This window comes from Bemisia tabaci, chromosome 8 (assembly GCF_918797505.1).
Source record: "Bemisia tabaci chromosome 8, PGI_BMITA_v3".
Taxonomy (NCBI): domain Eukaryota; kingdom Metazoa; phylum Arthropoda; class Insecta; order Hemiptera; family Aleyrodidae; genus Bemisia; species Bemisia tabaci.
Window position 1 is genome coordinate 34,140,855 of NC_092800.1, and position 26,865 is coordinate 34,167,719.

The 26,865-nt window shown below is 35.5% G+C and overlaps 2 protein-coding genes across 4 annotated transcripts in view; one reads left to right on the forward strand and one right to left on the reverse strand.

Moving 5' to 3' along the window:
- The window catches only part of LOC109030231 (aminopeptidase N), a 39,247-nt gene extending 35,874 nt beyond the window's left edge, over positions 1–3,373 (forward strand). For all 3 annotated transcript variants that reach the window (XM_019041082.2, XM_019041083.2, XM_019041084.2), the window contains exons 12-14: positions 445–585; positions 1,274–1,352; positions 2,140–3,373. In XM_019041082.2, the coding sequence (XP_018896627.2) occupies positions 445–585; positions 1,274–1,352; positions 2,140–2,436 (517 nt within the window). In that variant the 3' untranslated portion in view covers positions 2,437–3,373. The remainder of the gene's footprint in view (positions 1–444; positions 586–1,273; positions 1,353–2,139) is intronic.
- A 1,169-nt stretch (positions 3,374–4,542) lies between these two features.
- On the reverse strand, positions 4,543–26,151 carry Pak (serine/threonine-protein kinase PAK 3-like protein). The gene is made up of 11 exons (XM_019041130.2): positions 25,960–26,151; positions 25,172–25,266; positions 22,713–22,941; positions 19,236–19,395; positions 17,899–18,101; positions 16,208–16,500; positions 14,409–14,595; positions 13,930–14,122; positions 12,539–12,735; positions 11,555–11,692; positions 4,543–10,395 (listed from the first exon to the last, which is right to left on the reverse strand). Exons 2-11 carry the CDS (start codon positions 25,225–25,227, stop codon positions 10,309–10,311), a joined length of 1,743 nt encoding a protein of 580 aa, XP_018896675.1. The 5' UTR covers positions 25,228–25,266; positions 25,960–26,151; the 3' UTR covers positions 4,543–10,308.
- Positions 26,152–26,865: the final 714 nt, after the last annotated feature.

A 26,865-nucleotide genomic window follows, 5' to 3' on the forward strand; every position in this document is an offset into this window, starting at 1 on the left:
GCACAATCTGCGCAGCTCATATCGCGCATTTTTAAAATTCCCGCGTCCGTGGGTATTTCTTTTTTCGTTGATAGTAACACGCTTCCAGTTTTTTCAGACAAAGATGTAAGAAAACTTGACTTAATGATAGGAATAACCTCATGAAGTGTTACGAATTCTTCATACATAGACGCTTCCCAATCCAAGTCTGTGCTTATTTCCATACTTACAATGTAAATATAGAAATGAATTTGAAATTTATATTTTGCATTTTCTCCCCTCTCGTGTTTGAGGAAGATGAGTAGCAGTGATTAAGGTGAATTCTCAGCTAGTGTGAAATAATAAATGCTGATTCTTTCTTTGATGGATGATCAATTGTTCTGAAATATTTATATTTTTTTTTTAAATTTCTCTCATTATTATAAACTAAATTTCTACATTGATGCTCCATTTTCTTCGTTTCAGCTTGGTCAATGAAATGATAACTGGCCAGAATATACGAACGCAAGATTTTGTTTACACTGTGAGGAGCATAGCCAGCCAAGAGCATCATATACTCTCCGCACTAACGATGCTCCGAACGAATTACGCCAATATAATTTCTGGGTAAGATCTCGGTGTTTTTGAACATAGCATATGTATATTGAGCATGAATTCATTATTGCAGTCAAGGTGGTATCACACAAACTACCGTAATATCGAAGAATATTTTCTCTCGTTTGGAGGAGCAAAAATAAAATAATTTTTGGATTGATTCTGAGGATACAGCAGGATGTCTTATAGTAAAACTGCAAGAGCCTTTGCTACGTGGGTCAAAATGAGACTTTTTTCTTCTTAAAAGTTTTTTTTTTTCAAAAGTGCCCCCATTGCATCTACAGTCCTCCAAATTTTCTGGAAAATAGTTGTTTTTCCTGAATTTTATTACAAACTGTGGACAAAAGATCATTACAAACGGATATCTTTCATAATTTTTTGGCGCTAAATTCATCCATTATCACATAAACTTAACATCAATTGAAATCTTAGGTAAGCTCAAGGGAGATTTTAGAGGTTTCAGAAAATCTTGGATCTTTCGAGATAGAGAATTTAGTTTTTTGACAATTTTTCCGAATTTTTTGAAATCTCAGCCTGAAATGACCAGTTTTCGAAATTATACCACACCCGATTCGATAATGCGCTGAACATGGAGCCTCCGATTCCTAAAAAATACCAAATTCTTCACTCCCAAAAGACCCAAAAACCCCACTGATGACTGATGTTACAAACATAACTTTAAAAACTTATTCTTTTTCAGAGTGAAGAAGGATGAACTGCTCAAAATGTTCGTCAAGCAGTTGCAGAATTCAATCTGGAACCCAACTCAGCTAGCAGAGGTGAGTAAATTTTCAGAAGGTAAAATACTGAAATGTAATCTAGAAGGCAGAAAAACGGAGCTATCTTAAGCCGTGAACTCTCCGTCTCTTCATCCTTGCAATATGCAAATACAAATATTACGACTTCGGATAACCCGCTTTTGTATACCCTCCCAATTGAAGGCGAATCAATCGGCTTATGCTGTAGGCGTTAGTTTTCCATCATTCCTCATCTCTTCTGGCGTCTTAATAGGGTTTGCAGGGCTCATGGTAGTGTTAAGGGAGGGCATCATGGAAACCTAATTTGTCCTTCACAAATTTAACGTTTGCACCTGATTTAAAGCACAAAATTAAATTAAACCGTAATGACTTGCTCAATGATTATCTGTCGGAATGTAATTTACGTGGACCATTAAAATACGTGATAGAATCAGACAAAGCTAATCTTAAGTTGGAGTAAAGAATGAAATAAATATATTTCAGTTAATGAGCAAACTCTACACTGTACTCTGCATCATTTGGCACAAAGAATACACACACAAGCTCCTAACCATAAAAATTATCCTAATTGATAGATCCCGGGACATTTTTCGGGTATTTTATAGAAAAAGAAAAACTTGTGACAGTCAATGGTGCTGCTACAAGTATTTACGTAAAAAACTTTAAAAATGTTTCAGAATCCGCCAACTAGGATTTTTTTACGTGCTCTGAATCTTCGTTTCACAGGTTCATTTATTTTTTTTGCGAGTTTTTCACCAGCCTTTTATGCAGGTGATACTAATAACGAGCCTCTAACTTCCTTTTTTAGTTGAAGAAACTGGCCCTCGATGAGAACACAGAGCACAGCCATGCTCACATGGTAAATCATACGATAGAGCACGTTACTAAGAATTTGGAATGGACTGAGAAGAACTTAGCATCACTGCAGAAGTGGTTCAAAGACGAAGAGGACAATCCAACGCCCGACAATGACTCAACGACTAAAAATCCAGATGAACCTACAAAGGCCCCTCCTTCGTCAGCAACACAACCTTTGGCCACGCTTATCGGATGCAGTTTGGCCTTTTTTGTTCTTTATCGTAGGCTCGAATCTTTTCCACTGTAAATACGCTGTACCTAAAATTTGAATTAGAACCTAAACATCTTGTGATTAGACTTACTCTAGCGCCTAAGTGACCTTGCTGACACAGTCCAACATAATTTGCTTCCTCCAACACCAATTTTTTTTTTTTTCGTACGATGAGCAAAGCAGATAAAAGAGTATGTATGTGTAAAGAAAAGGGTGATAAAACCTGTGCATAATAAATTGCAATAGTATTAATAAATTGATTATTTTTTCTTTCAAACAAGTAGCTTTAAAATAAAAACCAGTATATGAAACACCACTGAAAAATGAGCATACTGACTGCTGACTGCTGGAGTCGAAAAATACGAAACCTCATTGGATCATTCATAAATCTCTGATTAAATTTTTATTTTTTAAACAAAAAGAAACTAATATTCCATTTCAAGAACCGCTTTGCTCCTTTGACCCTTGAACAATGTAAGGGCTGACAGCAACATTGAATTCAATGTTTGATGTTGCTGAGTGAGAATAAAAGAAACTTTTTTGTGATATGAACAGAACTTATGATACCGTCCGTTTTTTCGTAACTCAATTAAATTAGTCGCATATTTTAAGCGTAACAATTGGCAAAACAGTATTATAAGAAGTAAGGGTGAACCGTGCCATACATCATAAAGTTAGGTACTTATTACACAAGTCCTGCCACCTTCCCTTAAAAAATTGACCCGATACGTTTATGAAATTTACTTACTTACTTCCTTCCTTACATACTTACCTAATCACTCAGCAGAAAAACAACTATGTAAATTACTCTTCCTTTGGTGGAAATAAAATACTAATAGTCTGCTTCAGAAGCACTGTATTTAAACTAAAATATTGTCATTTGTAATATATACAAAGATCCTGTAATATTGATTTTCCTAGACATATTTTTTTACTTGTTAATTAATTAATAAATAAATGTTCTCCTTTCCAAGAGTGCCTGTTTTTTATCCCTATTCCCCTCTTGTATTACTCTTTTAAGCGCTAAATTTGCCCTTGTGCTTTACCTGGTAGATAACCTAGTATTCTGCCATGCTAAGGAAAAATGTCATATGAACCTTCAGACGTTGCCAAATTTCCTTTGACAAAACGCGAATTTTCTGGTAAATTTATGAATATTTTCCTCCCCATTTTTCAGATAATTTAGTTCGCAATTTTACCTGAAGATTCCGTTTTCAAGGAAAAATATTCATAACTTTCCGAAAAATAAACATTTTATCGATGGAAATTTGGCAACTCTCGAATGTTCATACGGCGTTCTTCCTTAGCACGGCAATATTGTCCTTCATCACAAAGTAAGTATGATGGTATAACATACAGCATAATTATTGGAGCGCTGCATTGATCAGAAACAAAATCGCTGCTAGTTCCCCTTCAAATTTGGAGATGCAACCCACTCCTACACCGAAGTTGATTAAGTTGCATCCACCGATTGACTGTATTCCGAACGTTTCATCCTGAGGCACACACGGGCAGTATGAGAGGGATTTCTCAGGAGACTTTAACGCAACGCTAGAAACGTAGACGTCTTTTTCAAACTCTCATTCCTTCAGCTCAGGCTGCTGCAGGTTCCTATGATTCATTGGTGTGTATACTACTTGTACGAGCAATGAGGATCTTTCACTCATATTTGAGGATGTATCAAATATTTGATAGACAAGCACAGACATACTAAGGAAAAACGTCATATGTACACTCATGCAAATATTGCCAATTGTTCCCCGAAAAAGTACTATTTTTAAGGAAAGTTGAGAATATTTTTCTTTGAGAGTTGCAGGGGATTTAGATCAAATTTTAAAACAAAAATTGAAAGAAAGTATTCCATTTCTCAAGGAATCAGAGTTTCATCAACGGAAATTCGGCAACAGCCGAAAGTTCATTCGGCAATTTTTCTTCGCAAAGCGGCATCATTTTCATGTGATAGGCCATCATGAGAGCCATCAAAATTCAGAGGAAAATTTTGGTTGATTTTTTCTTGAATAAATTAAAACTGGTCGTAAATTTTGAAATGCAGCAACGCAGAAGTGCATCTTTTGACTTCAGGTATCATCAGATGATTTGCTGCAGGGATCACGAATCAGCAGAAAAAGACCAACAACTTCGTAGCATTGTTAAATTTATATTTTCAAATAAAAAAGTTTATTCACAGTTTTCACAATCGAGCTATACACAATCCACGATTAAGTATGTATTAGATACAAAAATAAAATCCACATTATAAGTCTCTATTTAGGTACACCTAAAATTCCAAAACTTGTTACTCCGAAAACGTTACTCAGACAGACTCTTCAAGCCTATGTACAATGATCATTATTTTTGTTATCACGTTAATCTTTCCATAATATTTTCTATTGAACAACTTGTATGTATAGTCAGAGATAACAATAAAGCAAAGTTTTGGAGCGATTATCTATCCAGGCTACCCTGACTATCTTGGTACCTTAGATGAATGATGCAGATAACATGCTAATTTTTTCCATGGCGCATTATTGACAACATTTTTTTGAAAAACTTGAACTTATCATAACAACAGAAGCAGCAAAGCAATCTTCAGTGCTAAAATATTTCAATTCCTCCCGATGATAACAATGAAAAACAAAAAGTACCTTAGTTAGGCAAGTCCTATGGCCTTAACTTTATCTGATCAAATTATAAAATCAATATTTTGCGATCATGTTTCAATGTATGAGGAGGTAAGTGCTAATCTTTTCTATTTTCAAGTCTTCATCTTCTTGAAGTTGTAAGTTCCTAACCCACAGGTAGGTAAATACTCAAAGATTAAAAAAGTGCGGTGTATACAAACTTATTCTACAAGTCTAAAAATTTGGCACAACTGAAAAGAAGGCATCTGAAGGCATTTGTCTACCAACAAAAAGAAAAAAGAAAAGAAAAGGAGTGCAAAGAGGACTAAAAAAATGTGAGGAAGCATGCAAAATATTCATGATTTGATAGAATGGCACATTTGTTGTTATTTTCACCCAAAGAAAATGTATCAAAACTGCAGATTAATCTTTCACACTGCCTCTAGGTAATCATTTGGAAAGGCATTTTTTAATATGACATGGAAAGCACCCTGTTAGACAATCCCTAGTGTTAAGTACTTTATAGTTTCCATATTGATCAAGATGCAACAAAATTTCCACGATTAAAAAGTGGAAATTAATTACACAACAAACATTTGATCAAATTCTGATGTAAATTTGATGAAAATATGATGAGAATCTACACAACATTTAAAATAAAAAAATGTATAAAAATTTGATGTAAATAGCATGGCTTTTTTGCCCTAGCAACCAACAAGAACATTTTGCTGATAAATTCGGTTCTTAGGCGTTAGAAGTATTACTAACTCGATTTTGAGGTTCTGAGGACTAAGGTTCTTCCTCCTTTAACGGCCACTAATTAATATAAATCAAACTTTGAATGACAAAATATCAAATTTAATAATGAAATGAGTACCTCCACAATGTGGGATACTTGATGAGTAGTGCACACCAGATATCACACTAAGCAATTTTCTTTAAAGGTCAGGTAAAGATTGTTATCAGCAAATGATAGATTCAAATTTTTGAATGATCAGATTTTTTCCTCTTCAGCTGTGATTTTACTCAAAATCACAGAGAAGAGGGTCCCATAAGGTCAGAGGCCCCCCTCCCCCCCCCCCCCCTCCCCAAACATTTTTCCACAAAAAGGTATTAGTTTTTAACTATGTGAGAAAATATGGCCTTCAGAGCCCCCTTCTTCCGGCATTTTTCTTAGTTTAGACTCCTCTTTGAAAATTCCTGATTTCAACGCTTTTAGCCCTTAAGTAGGTAATAATGACTTGTGCGTGAAAATTGCAAGTTCTATTTTCTACTTAATTCAAGTAAGCAATGCCAAATTGAGAACCCGTCAACATCTGAAGACAAGGCCAAATAAACTATCTAACAAATAAGCAGTGTGTTTTTAGGTTTAAAGACTGGCGACTCTTCACTGGGATTTCTCTTTTGCCAAAATAAAAGAACATACGCTTACTACATGCTTTCTTCCGACCCTACTTTACCCATTTAAAGAGGGCTATAGCTAAAAGGCCACCCCTCCCCCCTTCCGATAAATCAAGCAAAGCTGGGAAAAACCACCTTAAATTAAATCAGTTTTTGTAAATATTTGACCCAACTCCTTTCGTCTATGAGAGAAGTACAAAATTAGTTTACACTTGGAGCCTTCATGACACTTTGTATCAGAGCTCAACGATCTTCTCTCCCCCCCCCCCCTCTTTGGGACATTATTTAACAGTCCCTTACGAACGGCTCTCTACAAGACGGCACTAATTGTAAGTTTATGATGGAGGTGCTGCATTAAGTGACAGGAGGTTGAAAATTTGAAGGCCTCTCCAAAATGACTTGGAGAATTGTATAACTGATACGTGCAAAAGGGTAAAAAAGAAAAGAAGAAGCAGGAAGTTAGTGCACCAGAAAACAGAGTGAAATCATAAAAATAGGTAGCAAGTTCAAATTAAAATATTCTTTGGGTGCTGCTACATTTTTCAAGAACAAGGCTCTGACCTTGAAATGCCCAGGAATGCCACTGCACATGGCAAAAATTACGGATCTCAAGTTTCCAAAAAGTAGGAGTAAGTGGAGATTACATTGGCGGGTGGTAAAATAAACTAGAAGCAAATCAATTATATAACTAATAAGTGTAATATCAATTAATATAAAACATATTAAAATATATAAAATAACTAGATCAATGACGATGATAAAAATCTAGGGAGCGATAAAAAATTTGAAAAAAGGGACAGATGGGAATTATGCTTAGCTAAAATAATTCTTTAGGAATATAATTGCATTGCAACTTAGAGCTGAATCACGAGGGTAAAATAAACTACGATCAGACTTGCGACCTCCTGTATGAACAGGCCTCAGCGAAAATAATGTGATAAATACAAAAGCGCTAAAAATGGAAAACTGAATAAATTATCTCCTAAATTACATAGTGAGCCATGTAGCTGAGTAAAACCATCAAATCTTTTCAAATGGATAAAAATAGATAGGAGGGCTGCACTATAAATCACAATTTATCAATTTCTTAGTTGAAGAAAATCTACCAGGGAAATCTAACCGACCACACAATGGGGCACTAGACAAGGTATCATTTACACAACGTTGCTTGGTTCCTTATCAAGAATTTTACTGAAAAGAAAGGATTCACACGACAAGAAGTTTGGAACAGTTTGTACCTTGTCTTTGTTAGTGGTCCATTAAAAAATGTCTACAGAATTTGTTTTTTTACTTGCAAAACTTTAATCAAAGTGGCTGGTCAACCTGTAGTAACAGTGGAGACATTGATACAAAATGAAAACGAGACTTACAGATTTACAGATATACATGATTTCTTGCAAAATAGATAAAACTGATACCTAACAGAAGATATGTTCAGAAAAAATCGTTCATTAATGCCTACTGACAAGGTATTAATAGAAACTTTTTACGGTGATAATTAGTTTAAATTGATGCAAGCCTTCGTATGTACTTTTTTTCCACTTCTTGACAGTCAAATACAATAAGACACATCTAACTTTATATGAAGTTACTACTGATATGAAGTTTCTAAATGATAATCAATCAAAATTTTAGGAGCAATTTTCAAAAGTATTTGAAAGTAATCAAGCAGAACAATAAATTAAAAAAGGAGACTATGAATATAATAGTAATACAGCAGCATATTCCTGAATGACTAACCAAACAATAGTTATGTTTTAACTGACAGTACAATGCACAGAGGATTTTGAGTGGAGTTCCTTGAGGAGTATAAAATATGATTGGGGTTTTTTAAATGTTGCAACTGGGGTGCACTTTTTGCATTTCGCCATTAGTACACTGTTAATTTTTGGTGAAAAATAAAGGGAGAGACAAGAGGACAAGAACATCCAACTGAGATTTTATGCAGGACATGGCAAAATGTAATTTACTTTTGTTTTTGTTTTTTCAACACAACAATTTTATGCAGAGATTGCCTCTGCCAGTGAGTTCAACTCAAAATTCGAGAAGAAAAGTAAAATGGTGATCAAGTTCTAATCATGCATTACTTTGGTTTAAATTGTTATGTATGTTCTGGTTAGGAAAAAAGGGGGAGGAGAAATAAAAAAAAGCTTGGAAGGTCTTTGAACTTTGACAAAAGCACTTGCCAAGTCAAATCCTTCTACAAAAGTTTTAAACACAACTTCCCTTCCCTTAAGATCCTACCCCCTTGCCTTTTTGACAAGCCCATTCTTTGAGGCAAAGGATACGAAATAACTAGCAGAGGTGTTCCCTACTCTGTTAGAGTTGACGATTTTAGATTGATTAATTTGAGATGTCAATATTATCATAATGGTATCAAAAAATCATATCAATTTTTTGGAGTGAATTTAAATTTAAAATCAAATAACTGGCAAACATTTTGTGTCAAATTATGGTCCAATTTTCAAAAGCGTTCACAGTGATGACTCCATCTTAGAGATTGTTGATCTTTTCAGTCAAAAAAACCAAAGGAATTGATCATTGGGAAAACCAATTTTTTGCTGCTGATTGTGAATTTGAACAGATTCTTCGGAATATATTATATTAATCTTTTTTCTAAAATCGCAATCCTTACAATCTATTCAACTGACAAATGTTAGGACTTCGCAAAAGCCTGAGGGTCTTTGAAATGGTGTGGATAAAAAATTCAAACTTGCTATCCAGAACAACATTGACTTTCGGAAAAGATAATTCATACACAAACATTTCTAAAATTTGTAAAGAGGGAATCAATACCAGACTCATTGAGCTATTTTGATACTGAAGGTTAAGTGAATCTTCTGCCGGATAGTGTCGAACATCAAGATACTAAATGCATCATGTTAATAAACCGATTTTGATTATAATTCACAACACAAGTAGAGCTATTATGCCTAAAGGCAAATTTTAGTTGTTATTCCATAAATATTCTCTTTCAAAAACTCTTGATTGAGCCACTGAGTGTGAGAAGGACACCTCTTGGTTATGGTGTTTCCACACCTCCGCTGCATATTGTGATCATGGATTCAAGAGGAATATTCAGTAAAAATTTCAATGAAATACATGTATTCACTTTCCTAACAATAAATGAAATATTAGTAGAAATTATTAAGGGCCACAATCAAGAATTGCCTTTCTTGCACACAGTGCCTTAATTAACACTAAAATTATCTGCACACAAATTTTGAACATTGATCAGCTTAACAAATAATGAATTATGCCTTCAGAAGATTCCAGCTTTCTTTCGAGTTTTTGGTGGGCACTTTTTATGAGTAGGCAACTGAAATAAACCTCTTGATAAAATGGATAAGTTTTCAGATTAATATTTTGGGTGTGTAGAACTAGAGTTAAAGGAAATCTCATTCAAGGGCTTGATGTGTAACATCTGACAAAGATTCACCTGAAGTCCAGATTTCTTACTTGTGCAATTGTGCATTCTATGCACTAGCACATTTTCAAAACTAAAATTCTCATGACTAAGGAGAAAGTAACAAAATATAATGACAAGAAAAATTTCCGAGAATTTATGTCATCAGGAGCTCTATCTTCGACGAAGGTTCTGGTGTTAATTCACTCTGAAAAACACTCATTTAGAATTTAAAATTCTTTGAACATACGTAATAGAGAAAAGAAGAATTACAGATAAAATCTACTATTCCTACTTCGCTTTAATTAAAATAAATTAGTTATAAGGAAAAAATATACAGTCTCTAATCATTTTAAAAAGAAAATAACAACAGTTAAGGAAGAAAAAATCAACAACTTTTTTGTTAAATTTGAAAATTGTCATAGTGTCAAACCTACTTAAAAGTCAATCAATTACAGAGGATTACAGCAACGCAAGATTCTAGTTCAGACTGTTAGCGTTTTCTTTTGCTGACATTATTGCAGGCGTGAGACAAGCTAGGGGTTTTGCCAGTCTCAAGAACGGATGCTGAAAAAAAATAGTAAATGATTAGAAATGCACTTCAAAAACAGAGATGATGAAGGAATAGGTATCAAACACGAATTTACTTACTGTAAAAAAAACAGGCAAGACCAATGATATGAAATTAGGAACATATAAGAGAAATAAAAAAAGCTGAAAATCAAAGTATTTTTTCATGCATTACAGCGTCCTCATGTGGAATTGAGAAAAACTAAAAACATCAGCTTGCGTATTTTATACTGGAGAATGCGGCAAAGTTGTTAATTCATTTCTACCGAAATTATCAGTCAGGCGATATTGCTTCATAGCCCTCGACATGCTAAAATTCGAAGTCTCTAGACCTGCTGTGGTATTGAATTTTTCTACTATAAGTATAACTATATATAACTATAAGTATGTGTGTGCTTGAATTGATTCCTGGCTGTGTTGAACTGCAAATCTGATGGACTCAGGATAGGCAAAGAATGTATACAGCACAGTTCTTCATCTCATCCGACTCAGTTTAATTTCCCAAATTCAGCTCAATTTATAGTCGAATACTTGATGAATAAAAAAAGAAAAAGGGGAAGGCAAAGTTTTAAGGCTATGGGTCCGTTGCGCTAGTCACAGAATTGTGTTTTGATGCTTGATTCTCCTAGGTTAGCTAAAAATAATGAGAAGCATCTAAACAGCAACTTTCTACGTTCAATATTGACTGAGATGACACGCTTAGAAAAATTTGGTACATGAAATCATCCACAACCGTAGAGACGCCGTTGGTTTCTTCCACCTTGCTTTCATCAATCAGTGAGACTCAACGAGAAACTTGGATGGGAGCAAGGTGGAAAAAACCAAGGGTGTCACTACCTTGGTGGATGATGTCATCAACCGAATTTTTCAAAGCAGGATATCTCGGTTAGTAATTTGACATTGGAAAACTTCGCCACTACGATTCGCCGCAAAATTTTTAGAACGTGCTTAGGAATCTGAAAACCGGACAGAAGCACCAATCATAACCCCCTGATCACGAAAATATACAGCAAAATTTTCCAATGTCTATTAGTAATGAACATAGAGAGATGCTGTTGGGACTGATCTTATAATTTTTAGCTGATCTACAAGAATTGAGCATCAAAATACAATTCTGTGACTAGCGCAGCTAACCCATTAGTTTAATCATACTTACTTTTAAAAGATCTGATGCTGACGCACGAGCTTCAACATCTACTTCAAGGCACTTATCTATGAAATCTTGAAATAAGGGAGATAACTTCTCTTTTTCCTTTATTTTAGGTTTTCCATTGGTTGCTATTAAATATAATGCCTGAAATGAAAGGACAAAAATAAAAGTTAGCACTTAAAAATGGAGTCACATTAGAAGGAATTAAAAGTACAGGCAATTTAAGATTTACAAGGAGACGTTACATTGAGGATTTGGTTAAAGGGGAAATAGTCTAAGAATAAAGAGAGGGACTGGCATTTTCTAACTTGCAAAAGCTTTGGGAAAATATTATGGTTTGTAGTATTTTTCCAAACCCTGTACTTCGTCTGCATTTTTCCTATGCTTGTACATACAGAAATAGAAAAAACAGAATTCAACATTAAAACCATTCAAACTAGCAAGCCTTAAAATTTGAACAAGTTATTGCTGTGCGTACAGTGCCATTTCCTGCATTTTCAGGATTTTTTCTACAATTTCCATCATTTTATCTGTCCTGTTAAACTCTGACGATGGTGTCATTCGGCAATCACATAACTCGTTTGCGGTGTCTGCAAATCTCCGCCTTTGTGTTATTGTTTTAAAAGAGAACAATTTGACATCATTCCTTGAAGTTTATGCAGAATTTTCTTCGCAGGGAGAAGAAAATTCATGGAAGCTTTAAAGAATTGCTGTTGAGTAGTTTTCCGTTTAAAAATAAAGTATGACAGGAAGTCTGCGACGTCGCAAATCGAGTTATATGATTGCTAACTTACACTGTCGTAATATTTTCCAGTCCATGAGACCTTTGAATCACAATTCTAGTTTCCTCCGTTACACTATCACTAAACATGTATAAACTTTGTTTTGCATTTGAATAACAATGTTTTTCAACAACAGAATTTCTCATTTTATATTTCCTTTTAGTAAGTTCATTTGAGCCTCATAATTAATCACGATGTTCAAACTTACCCTGAGGGGATTTTCCATTAGATAAGGAGGTTCGCCTTCGACCATCTCGATGGCCATGATGCCCAAAGACCAGATGTCTACTTTGGGGCCGTACTGCTTTCTACTGACAACTTCAGGTGCCATCCAGTAAGGAGTGCCTACCATGGTTGTCCTCTTGTTTTGCTCCGGAGATATTTGGGCACAGAAACCAAAATCAGCTGCGAAATGAACAAGAATAAAATTTGAATGACATGTCTTTGATTTGGACATATTTCTGTTAAACGGAACTAAGCGCCAAATTGAGTTCCTTTTGAGGATTTTAGAATCCCAGATAGCGCTTTCTGTCAAACGGAAATAAGCGCCATGGAAAGGTATTGCAAGTATAGGACGGAAGGAGCATTGCGTCCCGCAACACCCGCCAATCCAAGCCCCCCTCCCTTCCTCCCCCGATGGCACTTAGTTCCGTTCGATAGAAATACGTCAATTTTGGTGGACAGGTCTTCAGTGATCTTACTTGCACTGCCATTATGATTCTTGATGAGGATGATTGATCTTGTTTGATTCATTGAACTCCCGGATTTTTCTTGAAATTTTCTGAGATCTTCCAATTTTTTTTTTAATAGAAAATTTGGATTGTTTGACAGGCTGTTTAAGAGGTTAAGGGGTATGAATTTTTAAAGACTCAAACCTGGGAACATGGAGCGCTCGGAAAAACCTTACAAGGTTCCATTCCGCTCCTTGGCTGCTTAGGTGTTTTTAATCCTCTTTGAGATTAATGCATTCACACTTTTCTACTTATACACCATTTTAAAAATCGGATATCGACGGTGAAACTACCAAACCACGTATCTCGGTTTGCGACGTCGCAGACTTCCTGTCATACCTTATTTTTTAAACGAAAAACTACTTAACATCCAGTCTTGAAAATTTCTGTGATTTTTCCTCTTTGTGCGGGGAAAATTCCGTGAAAATTTCAAGGAATGATATTGATTTGGTCTACTTTAAAAAAAATAAAATGTGAGCGTACATTTTTAAACACCGCAAACGAGATACGTGGTTTGGTAGTTTCACCGTCGATATATTTCCAAGAGAGGCGAAAGAAAAACCATTCCGCCTGCCGGAGTCCAGCACTGCAGTTTTCCTTTTAAATTTGAACTGAGAAAAAGAGGTTTGAAGATTTGTTTATTTTATTTCATTGAATTGAAACTTTTCAATGAAAGAACATTTTGACATTCAAGATGTTTTTTCTGAAATTTAAAATTAGTTGAATTCAAAACTGCTTCGGATTTATTTTCTTCCCAAAATGGAACCTGGAGCATTTCTGTTGAACGCAGTCAAAATTCAAGTTGTTATTTTGTGTAACTGATTCAAAGTCAAAATTACAATCTATGCTGAAACGAAAAAGTACTTACTCAGCTTAACGCTACCATCAAGGCCTAGTAAGATATTGTCCGATTTGATATCCCTGTGAATGACTAAATTACGATGAAGAAACTCTAGAGCCTGGAGCACCTCTCTACAGACGGAGGCTATCTCACCTTCGTCCATGCAAGAATCTTGAACTAGATCCGTTAAAGAACCACCAGGTAAATATTCCATGACAACCTGTAAGAACAGAGATCAAGGGAGAAAAATTAATATGCTTCAATAAAACTTTCTATGATTTAATGTCTCTGCCTTGTAAAAGCACCATTTTGTCAAGACAGAAAATACAGCTTTGTGTAAAATTCCATCTTCATCCAGATTTTTTGAAAGAAATCATCTGAGAAATTACAATAATTAGATCAATTAACACTCGCCGATATGAATATTTGCTAAGTTTACAATTCAAGAACAATTATCTTGGAGATAATAACATTACGATAGCTTTAGAATAATGACTAATACGCACCCACAGCTCGTCTCCAACTAAGTAGCTTTCCAAATAATTGACAACGTTTGGATGTTTGTTCTCTCTCATTACTAAAATTTCATTAAGAATAAACTCTTTCTTTGGTTGCTGTTTTAAGTTCATCTGTTTGATTGCAACTTCCATTCCGGTCGAAGTTTCAATTGCCGTGTAAACCCTTCCAGAGGCACTGGAAAGCAAAAGAGAGATATAGATAAATAACACACATCATCACTTATAAAGCTTCTGTTGTAACTTTAATTTTTCTGAAATGAGCCGCAAGACAAAGTAGAAATTGAAGTATTACACAACTTATTTTCTTTTCAATTTCACACGGAAAGCAAATTGTACAACAAGTCTAGAAATCAACTCCTTAACAAGATATAAATGTTTACAATCAATAAACATTGGTTAAATGGCAACAATACAAATGACATCATTTGTGTAAACTAACTTCCAATTGATCTGTGTTCAAGATGCTTGTTCATATCTCGTTCAGAAGTTGATTTCTGAAGTTCCTGTTGTTTTGAAAGCTTTCTCCATAAGATTTGAAAGAGAAAACATGTGATGTTTTTTCCTAGATAGGACCTAGTCTTGCTGCTCAATTTTTTTTTTTTTTTTTTTGCTTTTGCAATATTGGTAACACTTCATTCTGTCCACAGTTCATGGGCATCACAAACAAAAATTTTAAATTAATGTGTTCAATCTATCCATGTTCGTGGACTCCACGAACACCTAATATTGGTTTAAGGTGTTCAATCTATCCACGTTCGTGGACTCCACGAACACCTAATACTGGTTTAAGGTGTTCGTGGAGTCCACGAATCAAGTTTTCAGAAATGAATCAAAGATGTGCTCACGCATGACTTTTGATGAGGACTTGCAACTTCTGAGGAAGCCATAAACTTTCAAACTTGAACTTTTAAGAACTTGGAACTTGTACAAACTCATGCATGGTGCCAAATTTATTCAGTTATTTGAAATAAAAATTGTGTTCGTGGAGTCCACGCACGTGGATAGATGGAACACACTAATTTAAAATTTTTGTTCATGGTGTCCATGAACTGTGGACAGTATGATGCGTAATTCATGTAACATTCTGTTCAAATTGATTAAGAATACAGACTCAAAGAGGACAGAACAATTCCAAAAATAAAAGAGGGAGCCAACACTCATTCATTATCAACTTTTGTCACAATCAGCCTTCATGGTGATGAGTCAGCAGATAATTCTGACTTGAGCAATGTTTCCAAACTACTTAGATTCATTAAATAACAATAATTCAAGTTAATGATTGAAGTTTCTGTACTCTAAGCATAGTATTTCTTTGTTTCGTTAGATGAGAGTAGATCTACCATTTCTTTGACTGATGATCAGGCAGTGAAACTTTCATTTAGGTCTCGAACATCAATATAACATATTTTTAGAATTATAAAAAAGACTAGAATGTCCCAAATAGATCCATTGCTTCCTAACGTAAACTCAGTATCATTACACGGATTTCGGTTTTACAATCATTTGATTCAACAATGAATATTTTTGATCCGTGGACTGCCATTACCAGGTAAATCAGAACCAATTATTATAAAATACAATAGATCAATCAGTACACTGACGCGCCGCCAATAGAAATTAAGGCATACATATACAATGATCATTCGGCAAAGCAAAGCTACTATGTTCTGCTAGTGTAGTAGAACACACAATGAACGCAGAGTTCAACTTGCAATGCATAATTTAAAGCACTGTCGAAAATAACAATATCGCACAACATTTTAATGGAATACTCTTCATTGACTTACCCCCGTCCAATTTCTTCCATTTTAGTGTACTTCCTCTTGGGATCTCCCACGCTGACTATTGACCTCAAAACTTCCACGACTTCATCATCTCCGATTTTGGCGTTCCTAATTTCGGCACTTGTTATAGTTGCATTAGAGTTATTGGTAAGTGCTTTGATATTTGTGGTGGCATTATTTTTGTTTTTGTCTAGAATTGTTGCGGGAACTGTGCCATTTGTCGGTCGCGTTATTGGAGTTTTTGGTACATTTGATTGCACAACAGGCGGTTGCTCTTCTTCTACAGGCTTAGTGTACTGAAAATAGAAGAAAAAAAATTGAGTTGAGCATAGGTTAGGTGGTAAAATGTGCGGAAAAATTTGTCTTATTGACACAAATAACAGAGCGGAATTAGTTAAGTTTAGTTGGAATCAGTCTAACTACATCAAACATTACCTAATCTTCTCTGATGTTGTATTTTTGGAACAGAAAACTGAACAACACCGAAGCTTGAAATTTTATAAAAATGTTCTTCAATAAAGAGCAATTTCACAGAAAATTGAAAGGCTTTAGCTTTCTATCTACGTGAAATGTAAGAAGGCAGATTCTTGTTAAATATGTCCAACTGATAGTTTGTGATACTATCAAAAGAGGTAACCCCAGAAGTAACACTAAAATTTGGGAGGTCTAGGCTCGGGGGCATAAACATGCTATTAAGGTGCTAAAGAACTAGAGTATGGTATTCACCCTACTGCCCCCTCAGATATTTTCTAACACCCGGAAAGACTCTCCTGTCCTAATCTCTTGAAAACGGACCCAGAAATGTTTCCTCTCTATAAAATCATGCCATTTTTTGCAATGCTTCTTAAGGAGAAAGGCAATCGCACTAATTTGTGGCACAACAGCGTAAGTATATTAAAACATTGCAAAATTTTCCCGAGCAAATTATAGTTTTTCTAGAGAACAATTGGATGTGTCTAACCAAAATTGTCAGCAATGTCTGTGCTAGTTACTGGCAAAAATTAGCACAATTTTGGGCGGAAACTTTAGTATCATATTCCTGTAAAAATTTGAGGGATGGAGACACTTTTGCAATCTTAGGATGAAGTTACGTTCTTTCTTCTGGGAAACGACAAATTGAGACTTATCCTGAAGGCGCATGGATGGTATTTAAAAAAATCATCAAGAATTAGAAGAGCTAAGAGAAAAAATTAAAGAAAAAAATTATAACGTATTTTACATAGAGCATATGCATAATTATTTGAGGCACTGGATGCGAAAACGGCACTTCTCGGTTGCAGTATTTCAGAATCTCCTCTAATATTTCATTCGTTGTAAGGAAGGTGAATACATCCATTTCACTAAGAATTTCCTGAATAATCCTAATGACTTTACAATTTTCTATGAAGAGAATTCTTGAAAAATCACCCATTAAATTCTTCTCCAAGGGATTAATCAGCAACAGAGATTCTGAAACACCGCAATCGAGAAGTGCCCTTTTTGCATCCAGTGCCTCATTTACTGATGAGATATTCAATATACATAAAACGATAAAAAAACGAAAATAGTTGACATCCTATAATCGGGTTGTCATTTGATCATTGTCAGTCCCTTATTCAGTCAGTTTCCAGCGAAAAACCACTCCCAAGAGAAAAAAAAAAATGAAAAACACTAAAGCAGACAAAAACTACGGAAAAGGAGAAGCAAAGACTTACAATTGACTTCGTTCGATCCGGTCTTGTTGGAATGGGAGGGGGAGGCGCTTCATCTTCATGCTCAGAGGTGGATGTGGGTGGCTGCTCTGTATCAGTTGTTGGAGTTGTTGAGTTGGGAGAACTGCTTGATAGATGACTCAAACCACTTTGATGGCTATGCGAAGAACCAGAGTTTGGATGTCGCAGGTTTGGCCTTCCAATTTCTGAAATTTACGCAACAAAATTAGTTCCTGGATGTTCACTTGAATCTTTGGACGCAAAATCATTTCAAAAAATTGTGGAATAAGTTATACCAAAAACCGCCAAACGCAATAAAAATTGGCTTTCTTGATTTCAAGTGGGGCAACCTCAATTATCTGGTTCAATTTTTTTGTCTTTGTCATTCATTTATTTTCCCACACATTTGGAGTGTTAAACTGTAATCTCCACAAATCAACCCTCTTAGGTAAGCACACGGTCTGCAATGGGGAAAAATGGTTTTGCAAGTGTGAAACTTTGGATGGTGTTGTAAGCGGCTTCAATAGGTCAGGTTCCATGGAAGCATATTTTGTTGACAACACAGAACGGATCACATTGAAAGGGAGTTGTGACATTTCTCTGTGCAAACATTTTGCAATCAGAGGCTACTATTTTTGGCTCATCAAAAGCACCTACCTGTAAAAGGAAACTATTGGAACATATGTTATTTCTAAAGTGGGCTGAAAATAGTGGTTTAATATTGCAGAGTTAAGTTCAATGTACAACTTGAGCAAGAAGTAAGTTTAGACATTATAATAAATAATTTCTCATCAAAATTTTACGTAGAACATGATCTGTACGACAGAAATTATCGACAGTATCTCCTTATCAAGATATTAGCATTTTTTTGTGCGTAAATTTAAACTCATTGCTCATGAAAAAAGCCATGATCTATTGAAGTTAAATCGCTCACTAAACATTACCGTAAAAGTTTTGGCAGTTTGAAAATATGGCATTCTCAATTTCGGAGTATCTACTCGACTGTTGCTTGTTGACACTTTGAACAGCACACGATGGAAACAATACACTGCTTTTAGAGAAGCCTGCCAAAACTGTTGTAGTGCACAATTTGATTCAGATAGACTGTAATGTCACATGTGAGCGGGAAATCCAAATTTCTTGTGACCAATGCAAAATAAACAATAGTGTATTTCCTTCAGAAAATACACTGACATTAATAGCTTGGTTGAGAGTTGATTTCAGCAATTTCCATTGCACAAATTGTGATCTACGAGAAATTTTGATGGGGAAAAACAGCTCGTACTGATGGTCCATTATACTGCTACAAAGATAATAAATTTCAAATAAAAGATACATACCGACCATTTCAGCAGTAGTCATATATTTAGATTGTTTGAGGTCTTTACTGGAATTGTCATACCAATTCAAAACATCCAAAACTGCCTGAGGGTTCTTCTTCTGTTCTTGTTTGCTGATGTTCGACCTCATCAGTAATTGCGCCCATGCTTCTGGCATTCCCTACAGAAACAAGAGAAGAGAAAATCATTAGCGTAAGTATTCGTAACTGAAATCAAAGGCATTATTGCATATATTCCTTATTTCTTACTGTTCCTTCTATAAGAGAAGCGAATTTAACACTGGAAGCCACAAAAAGCATAGAAATATAATCTTATAATGTAGGAAATGCATTTAAATTAAATAAACGGTAAAATAAGTCAACTGTAGAATGGAGTAACTATAGGTTGCTCTATCTACAAAGTAAAAAAGAAAAATTACAAAAAAAGGGGACGAGCAGCTGGGCTTATTGAAAAACAATAGATATTTTTTGGATAAACAGCAGGGTAATTATATAAGGCTGATCAGACTGGATAGGAATAGTGTGATACAATGTTAGATACAGATATGACAAAGCTTAACGCAGTCTTGTCCTAGCAACAGTATAGAAGCTACAGAACCACCCTGTAGGATATGATTCATTGGACAGCATAGAGGTAAACTTCGTCTGAGAAAAAATACCTACATTATAAAAAAAGAGAGAGAGGAAAAAAACTGCTGTTTAAGAGAAAAATGTGGTACAAACATGAATGTATTGCCAAATTTCTTCAGATAAAATATTCATTATTTAAGAAAGTTGGAAATATTTATCCTCAATAGGTTCAGATACTATACATCTAATTGTGAATAAAATTCCTTGAAAAATTGAGGGGAAATGTTCATAAGAGTCCTATTGAATTTTTGTTTGGACAGAGAAAATTTGGCTTTGGCTGAAGGCTAGGGATAGACGAATATCGAATTCGAGTATTAGAATATTCAAAACTTTCCGATTGCAATTATTTGAGAAATCGAATCTTGCGATTTTGAATACCTGGAAGCAAATATTCAAATCTTTCCAATTATTGCTCCGATTTTTTATTTTTTTGTAGAGTGGTGGAACAAAGCTTGCACATGCACAGGGCTCTATTTTCCGCACTTATGGAAAAGTATTTCCACACGATGGACTTTTTTCGAACCATACTGGTGGTAACTTGGACTCCAGGGCATGTAAGTCTGTACTGAATGGTCAATAGGTCTGGAGGGGAATTTTTTAACCTCGTAATTTCGAACTGTAGAAGGGAAAGTAATAGAAAATCACAGTTTTACCTATTCGAATATTAATCGGATAATAATCAAATAACCGAATACTCCCACCAACATTCGATTGTGATGCTATTATCTCGGTGACGATATTTCAAAAATCGAATATTCGATTATTGAAATATTCGACCATCCCTAGCGAAGGCTCATACGGTATTTTTCCTCGGCATGGTAGTATTGCAATCTCAGAAAACTCCCATGTAAGTTATAGATTTGGCTCAAAATAATATAATTAACAGGCTGGGGCTTTCAATATTGATTGTAGCCTTATGATAAGTATAATGTGTAAAAATTAACTTGTCTTCGATAAAGACAATCCAGCCTCTCATTTAAGGGAAACAAAGTGATTCTTGGAATACACGCCATCAAGAAGCTTTAGTCAAGATCGAAGATTACGTTTCATTGCAGAGGCACAGAGAAAAAATCAGAACTACGATTTTTGGGTACAGATTTCTGCTTAAACCCATCCATACTGCACCAAAAAATACGCAATGTAAGAGGTAAAAGTTGGATTATGCATGCATCAAACATAGATATGCCCGATCAAAAGTGACAAATTGTGAGGATAAAAAATACATGCAGATACGTACTTAGATCAAAAAAGCTCACAAAAAAAGAAAAACTGAATGAAAGATAAAGTTTGTAAAAATCACTCTCTTGGGTTTACTTACTTTGTGAGGCAGCTTGAAAAAAGAAAAAAGAGGAAAGAGATAGAAAAACAGAGACTCTTAAGGACCAGGATGAAAATAATTATCAGGGTGGAGGGCACTAGGTAATAGAGACCATATTTTTCATAAATTCAGCCTGAATTTTTTGTCTGAATAGTGAAGCATTACAGCAGATCAAAGTCTACGCCAGTGAAAAAATCTGCTTGATAAAATTCAATTCCAAATTGTGTGTCGTTCATGTTTTTGATGATTTTCCCATTGTAAGTTTTACTGAATTCCAAAGCTTTTATTTGATTTTTTCTGCTCTCATGTCAATATGTGGTAGAAGAGTTTCTTACAAAATTGAAGCATTTTGATAAACCAGACAAGCCCATGCTTCGCCCATCAAACGTCAGAAGAAAAAGTCAAGATTAGCTCTTGGGAGGATATGCTACTGTTAAAGAAATATATCTACAAAAGGTGGAGGTAAATGTGTATCAACTAACAGGCAGAGCTTCGAACTAAATGTATATTTACATTGTACAAGATTAAAAAAGAAAGGCCACACAACTGTCAAAAATTACTTCACACAGAAGCAAAGATATTTCGACCTTGTTCAAAATACAGATACAGGCCAAAAATAAAAAAAAGAAAACTCCAAGTCTTTGAATCGCTTAAACTTTTCAAAATAAAAACTTCATCTGAATAAGCAGATACAAATTGGTATGCTCTCTTAATCTAGAGATTGAAAAGGACCTGCAAATAGCTCACAATCTGTCCATGATGTAATTCTATTCAAAGAACTAGGAACAAAAAGTAGCTCGAGCAACTATAGAAACCACCTTACCACTTTAAAGGTTTTTTTAGATTATACTATGGTCATTTAAATGTCAACACCCTGTCATCAGGTGATGGAATAAAGAAAACTTGTAGGTAATTAAGACAGAACGAATGCACTTGCAAATGGCGTGGTGTTGGAAAATAGTGATGCAATAGTGAGCAGTACTGGTAGCAGTGATTAGTTGTGTTGTTTGTGAACGGGTTGCAAGTGCCAGACTGCCGGTTAGGATTCATGATTCTGCCGCTGTGGGCCGATGCAATTTTCGAACCATTAGATTTCGTAAGTTGATGACTTGAAAAGCCCTCCCTCCCCCCTCCAAAAAAAAAAAAAAACCATCAAACTTTGACTCAAATTCCTGCACTTCCGTTTCATTTTAGTTTATTTTAGTGCCAAAAGATCAAGCTTTAACTGAAAGATAGCCACAGTACAATCAAAAATAACTTTTAAACTGATGAGATACTTTCTTAAATTTCTTGTGCAACTCCTTGATTGAGCAGTTCATGATATCCTTACTATACTAATTGATTGGTGGTTAAACACTTCCTTGTCAAGAGCTAAAAACAGAATGATAAATAAAAAATGAGCAAAATACACTACCAGAGCAGTGTGAGCAGCCTAACTACTAGCAGCACTCGCACAAAATCTTTTGACTGTACTTTGGAAGAAGTTTAAGATAGCTCCAAGATAGGCCATGCATGAGTTAAAATATTTACCGTAAACTCCCCAGTCTGTGCATCAAATCCAACGTGAACGGTATGCTCAAAATTAGTTGGGTACGATATGTTGGGTTTTTCATTTTCAGACCGCCCATGCTGTCCTTTCGTCCTTGATGACTTTGATTTTGTAGTTTTCTTCTTCTTTTCCTCACCGTCAGGCTCTTTCGGTAACGGTCGCATATCTACCGGCAAATTGGGCACTGAGTCTCCTCTTGCCATTCTGAAACTAAACAATCATCATGAAGGGGACGAGGCAAGGAAAAATTGTACTAACACACCCTACGTACCTTTCACGGTCTGCATCATAGATTCAACAATGTACGAATTGCGAAACTAGCTAATTCGTTCGGAGAAAGTATCTGAGTGAATGTACGAGGTATTTGATACACTGTTTTGAGAGAAATTTTTGCAAAAATATGAACAGTTGTTGAAGATTTTTTCAAACACTAAAAACTAACATATACCTGAGTATGCAAATTGTGCAAATAAAGCAAAAGTGCAACTGATGACTCAAAAGAGATCATTTGAGAGGCCCCAAGATTTAATTAGATCTAACATCCGAGTGTCATGTCCATTAAAGAGAGATAATGAGCGACTGCGAGGTTTTGATGACTTCTAATGGCAATTACTCAGAGGTAATTGAAGATAATTCCCTGGTGAAAGCTCAAATTAGTAGGGCCTAAAATGGATAATTTCGATGAACCAAATTGAGTGCTGAAAGTATCACACCGCCAGCATGTAAATTTTCGATGGGCTGAAGGACAGGTAATATGAGACCTGTGAGTAAAGGAAATTGCAATAGCATGAAAATTTCAGCGTTGTTGAAATAGACTGCTCATCCAGAACAATTATCTTCAATGATGAGATCGGAACAAACGATAATTGGTTGAGGATAATTAAGATACCTAATATCCAAGAAGAGTGTAATCATTCTGTGGATAACTGAGTATTTGTGAAAAGGAACCGGAAAAACAAGGACGCGAAAAAAAACTTGCGTAAGAATTTAACACTACTTAAACCACATAGCAATTATGAACTCCTTCTGAAGAACCATGATGAATCATTTGAACACAGATGGAGCCAAGGTAGAAGTGACCACAGTATGCATTACCATCATGGATGATGTCATTTGTTGATTTTTCCAACGGGCAATAATTCCAGTAATATTGGACAAAGAAAGGTGTTCAGATGGCTTTTGTTAATTTGTGCTAGTTTATAAGCTTGAACTATCAAGACACAGTTGAGGCATTTTGAAATAAAGAGAGTAAAGTCCATTTGCTGATGAGCCTAGGATTACGTAAGAATTCTTTTGTGAAGCTCATCAGCAAAGTGGACTTTGCTCCCTTTGCTTCAAGATGCCTTTACTCTGTGACCAGTTTGACTGACTCATTGTGAGACTTTGGTGCAAGCAATAACTACCTACAGAAAAACTCAAACCTCAGATGAATTGGACAGATTAAGATAGATTTAGTTGAACTACTTTTCGTACTGTCATAAAAATTTTAAAAAAATGTCCAGTATCTCACTTGCCGGGATCTTTTTTGGTGAGACGCATTTCGGAGCTCAAAGCGCCATTATCAGTCGGAAGCAAACTCTGCGATGTTCGGCCCCGCAATGTTCGCTGCCAACTGATGATGGAGCTTTGAGCTCCGAAACACATCTCACGTAAAAAGATCACCGCAAGTGAGTAACCGGAAATTTGTTCAAAATTTTTATCACAATTGACTCGTGGCATTTCCCCCTCAAAGTTTCTACATTTCACACTGCTTCATTTTCCTCTCAATTTTTTCTTTAACAGACAACCGAGCAACATAGTGCCTTGAAACTTTCTGTGCATTCCCCTGGATTGTGATGAATATAATCACAAATTTTCAAGTCAGAATGTTGATAAGGTATCGTTGAAAAATAGATTGAAGAGCTTGCAGGACAAGGCACGTAAGTGCAGTTTTTGCTATTTCGAGAAAAACATGTTTAAAGCGTCTAAATTATATGGAGCCTTACGGCAGAAAGACAGTTCAAACTCACATTTTGATGATTTTCAAATTTGATTTTACCGATGGACACAGAATTTATTTCAAACCTAGATTTGATTGAAATCGCTACTTACTTAATATCTCAATTTCTTCAAAAGCTACACTTAAGCACCTTGTTCTCAAAGCCCCTCCATTGTGAGAAGAAATTAGACAATATCAGGTGTAATTCAGCTGATTCTGGTTGAACTTGTCCAATGAGCTTATAGACAAGGTGCGAATTTAACGTGAATGTATTTGTTCTCATCAAAATTTCACGCAGGACATGATCTGTGCAATGTAGGTATGTGATCCGTGTTAAAATAAAACTTTCATACCACAGAATTTTTATACTTGTAAATTCTAATAATAAATCATAAAGTAAAGAAAGTAAATACTCTAGCCTTTAAAAACTCCTGTTTCAAAGAAAATTCCAGATCAGCTTACCTATTGCTGGTCAGTCTAACCGGTGGTGCTGGGGGTTTGTCCTCTTCGTCAGACATGCTTGCAACTCGGAATTGCGCCTACTATTCCAGATGAATCTGGAAAAACCCCAAAAATCAATCAGAGCAGTAAATATTGTCCTAGAAAAGAGTTATTGAACAAATGAGAGACAACTATCAAAGCGAGCATGTTGATAGTGGGTCAGAAAAAACAAACCTCCATTGTTAAAGCAACAATAATCGAGCATCTACCGAAATGCAAAGGGGCAGCATCAATGCTGTAATAAGGAGGAGCAGGAAACTGTCATTTGATTAATCTTTCATCTACGGAGAGATAGTGATAAGGGAATGAATTGTAATGAACGGCTAACTTGAGATGAATCATCTTTGGAAATGAAGTATGTATTGAGCTATGCTGGGGGTAAAGCACAGATAGTAAAGGATGTTACTATCCTCGACAAAACTATACTTAGTGACATTAAGTGATATGAATTTGGAATCAGGGAAAGGAATTTAAAGAACAATTCTGAAATATTTAAAGTTCTGGAGCGAAATACCTCCCCAGATGTGTACACAATCAAATCTCTTGACTGATAACATAAGTGCAAAACTGAAATGAGACAGTAGGATAGGACAGTAGAAAAAGAAACCCTGTTGAGCAAAACCGGTCATTCAAAACTTTCACTTGTCGTGTATAAATTGAGATAAATTCTATAACAAGGGTTTCTCCTGGTTATCAGTGAATTTGCTGGAACGTCGATCGCTCTGATTAGGAGATGACGAGACACTCACCTCTGCGAAATGGAGATTTTAAAAACTAGACGAACACAAATTCATCACAAAAATTTCTATGAAACTTCAGCGCGGCTGAGAAGGGAAAATTTAAGATCCCATCCTCAAAAAATTTACAGATAAGGCAAAAAACACCACCGCCATTAGAAGATTTGGTTCAACAAATCGCCATTTTGCGATTTACAGACATCGATGATCTTTCGAAAACAAAACAGTAGCGTGCTGCGCTCTATCGCGTATGAGCAAAACTATAGGATTCTCCTCTTCACGGCGGGTAAATTCAAATTTGCGGGGATGCATTTCTCGTCCGAAGGTCATATTGGGAATTGTTTTCTCCGCAATATTTTTAGCAATTTGTTCCGTTTATGAATATTTCTTTGATCGCCACTGAATATCAAAGTGACCATAGATGTGGTGCAAGACGATATTGGTGACTGACATATTTTCCTTTGCCATAGAGCTTGTGAGAGAAAGAGGTATATTTTTCTGAAAAACCAATAGGATCTTTTTAAAAGGCATTTAAATCCCTAAAAAAACGCGTCCTCGCGCGCTTGACTAGCCCTTCTAGCTGGTGGGAAAAACTCTCATCGAGGATATTTTTCTTTTTTAACGTAGTGTTCTACACGAAAACTCCGTGCTCATTCAGTTCGTATTCTTTTGCATCATCATAGAAGCCTTAAAATGTGGACAAATGGAGTTACATTTCAAAAAATTGCTAGAACTTTAATCTCCGACAATTAGGAGGTATTTTGTACAGAAACTTAAAAATAATAATAAAAAAAAAAAAGCGTAATTTTTCCTCAGAAATTGCTGGAAAAACTGTGTCGATCGTGGAAGCACAAAACGCCACAAAATGCGTTCAAATAAAGTCAAATTTCAACAGTTTTCCAGGGGAGGACCCTTGAA

Excerpts from the sequence above, each read along its gene's own strand:
- Pak (XM_019041130.2), bottom strand. The coding sequence starts at position 25,227 with ATGTCTGACGAAGAGGACAAACCCCCAGCACCACCGGTTAGACTGACC. Across the intron at positions 22,942-25,171 it reads GTTAGACTGACCAGCAATAG|TTTCAGAATGGCAAGAGGAG; the intron begins GTAAGCTGATCT and ends ATGATTGTTTAG. Across the intron at positions 16,501-17,898 it reads CGGATCGAACGAAGTCAATT|TACACTAAGCCTGTAGAAGA; the intron begins GTAAGTCTTTGC and ends TTCTATTTTCAG.